The sequence below is a fragment of the Osmerus mordax genome, chromosome 1, assembly GCF_038355195.1.
Source record: "Osmerus mordax isolate fOsmMor3 chromosome 1, fOsmMor3.pri, whole genome shotgun sequence".
Taxonomy (NCBI): Eukaryota; Metazoa; Chordata; class Actinopteri; order Osmeriformes; family Osmeridae; genus Osmerus; species Osmerus mordax.
This window is the reverse complement of record NC_090050.1, coordinates 1,400,693-1,403,943: the sequence shown is the minus strand read 5'-3', so window position 1 is coordinate 1,403,943 and position 3,251 is coordinate 1,400,693. Positions and strand designations below refer to the sequence as shown.

General features: G+C 39.0%; 1 protein-coding gene across 1 annotated transcript; it reads right to left on the bottom strand.

The window, feature by feature from the left end:
* Positions 1 to 953: 953 nt before the first annotated feature.
* Positions 954 to 3,039, bottom strand: LOC136942946 (uncharacterized). Its single transcript, XM_067236018.1, has 3 exons — positions 2,954 to 3,039; positions 2,237 to 2,352; positions 954 to 1,910 (listed from the first exon to the last, which is right to left on the bottom strand). The coding sequence occupies exons 1-3, from the start codon at positions 2,954 to 2,956 to the stop codon at positions 1,259 to 1,261; spliced, it is 771 nt and encodes a 256-aa protein (XP_067092119.1). The 5' UTR covers positions 2,957 to 3,039; the 3' UTR covers positions 954 to 1,258.
* Between the last annotated feature and the right edge of the window lie 212 nt (positions 3,040 to 3,251).

Sequence of the window (3,251 nt, the reverse complement as noted above, 5' to 3'; positions counted from 1 at the left end):
GAAATGAGAAGACATCTATTTCATTCTACACTTCACTCGTATTTTCAGTTGTAAATGAGCAGCAAAAAAAAATGCTTTTAAATCTATTTAATCTTTATAAATAATAAGTATGCATATAAAATATACAGAAATCAGTTGTAAAAATGTCATTCAAAAACGGACCCCTGTGCAACCGACGCAAGCAAGCACACCCTACAATTTACCCAGAAATTGTACCCTCTCTAGTTCTATAAGTTATATATGCAGATGTTAAAGGTTTTTATGCCTTAAAGTCAATTAACATGTATGTCCTATGAAGTTGAAAAGGCAGCTGTGATCTCAGTGGAGATCACCAAATTAGGGGACATTTCAGTACCGTTTAGGTGGACAGCATTAAGTACTACTTAAGAGCAGGGTACGCGCTATGTGCTTGTTCGGGAAACGGGGGGCGGGTGTCTGCAAGCAAAAGAGGCACGCTGTGAGTGATCCTGTGTAAAACATGTTGAAATAAATTGAAGAGCAAGCTGTCTCAGAGTGTGTTGTGTTTCCACTGGGAGTATGAAAGATGAATCTCTCAGAGTGTGTTGTGTCACCACTGGGAGTATGTAGGCACACACCTCTCCTCACTAGAGCACCAGTGTGAGTAATCCTGTGTAAAACATGTTGAAATAAGTTAAAGAATAAATGTAAAATGTCTCAGAGTGCACGTGTGGCTGAGCAGGAGTGACTGAGCTTCTCCCTCATGTGGAGTCATGCTGAGGAGTCATGCTGAGGACAATCAGGCTCTCTGGTGGTGAAGCACAGCTCCAAGATAGACTTTTTGTCTGATTCAGTTTTCACTCACTCATCATTTTCTAAACTCAGTCTTCTGCCTTCATTAATTTCCTCAACTGAGCATCTGATTTTCATGTCCACACACAAATACACATATCCAATATGTTATTTTCTCTCAACACATAGACAGACATCTGTAATTGTTGCTGGGATGTTTATTAAGTAAATGATTACAAATCACAACTGGATTATCAACAGCAATCAAAGAGTATTAATATACAGTAGATTAGTAAATTAATTTTCAAAGACTGAAATCATTACCCCTCTGAAGTCTGAGACCTGTTAGGCAGCCTTGATAGTCTGACATGCACTTGTTGCTGGGATACTTAAGTAAACAATGAAGATTATCAATATAGTTTTGTAAATCAAGTTTCAAAGACTGAAGTCATTAATAATCATAGAAAGAAAAAACAATGAGAATCCATTCGGACATGAGTGTTTCTGTCTAAGACAAACATTTTTCGATAATCTGACCGTTGCTCAGGCACTTGAAACAGGAGTTGGCATCACACTTGTAGAGGGGGACTTTCTCCGCAACCACCTTCAGGGCAGCTTTCAGTGTGTCGGATTCTAAGTCTTCAATGTATACCCTACTGAACACAAAGGCCTTGGGACCACCGTGATTGGTCAGCACACTGAGAGACTCCAATATGCACTTCTGCACAAGGGGGGGGATTTTGGGTCTGTTCCTTTGTATCGTTTTATCCCTCGCCTTCTTTAACTCGTTGTCTTTTGCTTGGTTTAGGCACAGCTTCAGACACGGAGAGTTGTAGGTGTAGAACACCACACAGCCATCTTTGTTCTTATTCAGCATGTCTTGCATAGGAGAGACAGCATCACTGCTGTCCTTGCACATGAGTAAAGCACGCTCTGAGTGGACTGCGTTTGTTTGTCCAGTGCCTTTTGGTGTGGCAGCGACCAGCTGTGATCCCTTGTAGAGATTGTGCTCTTTGAGGTCCTTCTTGACTGCTTCTGCGCTATCTTCACTAAGGAAGTTGTCCTGACTGAATCCGGGCCCACACTGTTCTGCCGGGACGTTGATAGCTACAGCATACTGGAGACGATCACCATTGTCATTCTGTCCAGATGGTTGATAACTTGGAGAAACAAAGAGTAGAAAACAGTTAAATGAAAACCTGATGCTGCTGATGCTGCCCGTCCCCAGCTTGACACAGTGCACAATTACCACATGCTCTTTTAGCAGTCAGGGTTTTCTTGCGCCTGCTGAATTCACATATAAGACACGATTATAGGTTTCATGTGATCATGGGATAGTAATGACAATTACATCCTGATCATACTTTTGGCCAATCTAAACTACCACTATAAATAAATACATAAATGAATGAATATTTGCATTCAATATTTATAGTTGTTTACTGTGACACATAACTTAGACTATGATGGGAGTCCTCTTGCTTACTTGGTTCCAATGAATTGAATGATTTTAGGAAGAGTGTTCTGATCCACTTCCTCTGCTGATACCCCAGAGGAGATCAGAGAGAACAGGAAGAGTCCTTTAAGCACACCTGGACACACCTGCACAGGTAACAAACACATGAATGAACAATACACACACACACCCATGACACCTGTGATCCCAGACGTACGTCGCTTTGGAAAAAAACAACAACTTTACATTAACCTTTACATTAAATAATTCCATACTCAAAAACGGAGGCTGGTTGACACAAAACACATTGCCAGAGTGTTTGATTATTATACATCTACAAAACTAATGAAAAGGCTCAGCCATAGACCAGAGAAAGGCAAAAAGAAAACATGACTTTATATTACTTACAGAAACTATTCCAGGTGCTGATATATCAGGTGCAGACAAAGGTAAAGCTAAACTAAAAAAGGAAGAATTTCCACACACTCTAATTCTACCCCAAAGGCTTCCTAAACATTACACATTATTAAACATTCTTCCTTTTTTGGTTACATTACAATACATTACATTATATGACAATACAATATAATACATTACATTATATGACAATACAATATGATACATTACATTATATGACAATATAATACATTACATTATATGACAATACAATATAATACATTACATTATATGACAACACAATATAATACATTACATTATATGACAACACAATATAATACATTACATTACCATGATGGAGGTGGTTGAGTTAAGGGTACGTCAGGTCTACCAAGCTGAGTGTCTCTTCTCTAACTGGACTAGACAAGGCTGGCTCTAGCAGCAGGAGAAGAGGGCTGGTATATATACAGGACTGAAAAAGGCTGGCTACTAGATATCTAATTACACTAAACAAATATTTAAAACGCAACGTAGATTTTGGAACCCATGTTTAATTAACTCAAACAAAAGATCCTGTAATTTCTCCTTGATCACTAAAAACATACCTCTCTCCGATTCTGTGCCCACATTAATATCTGTAGCCATAGTC

Bases quoted from the DNA above. Each gene is read 5' to 3' on its own strand.
- LOC136942946 (XM_067236018.1), bottom strand. The intron at 1,911-2,236 runs GTAAGCAAGAGG...TGTTTCTCCAAG, and splicing joins ATTCAATTCATTGGAACCAA to TTATCAACCATCTGGACAGA.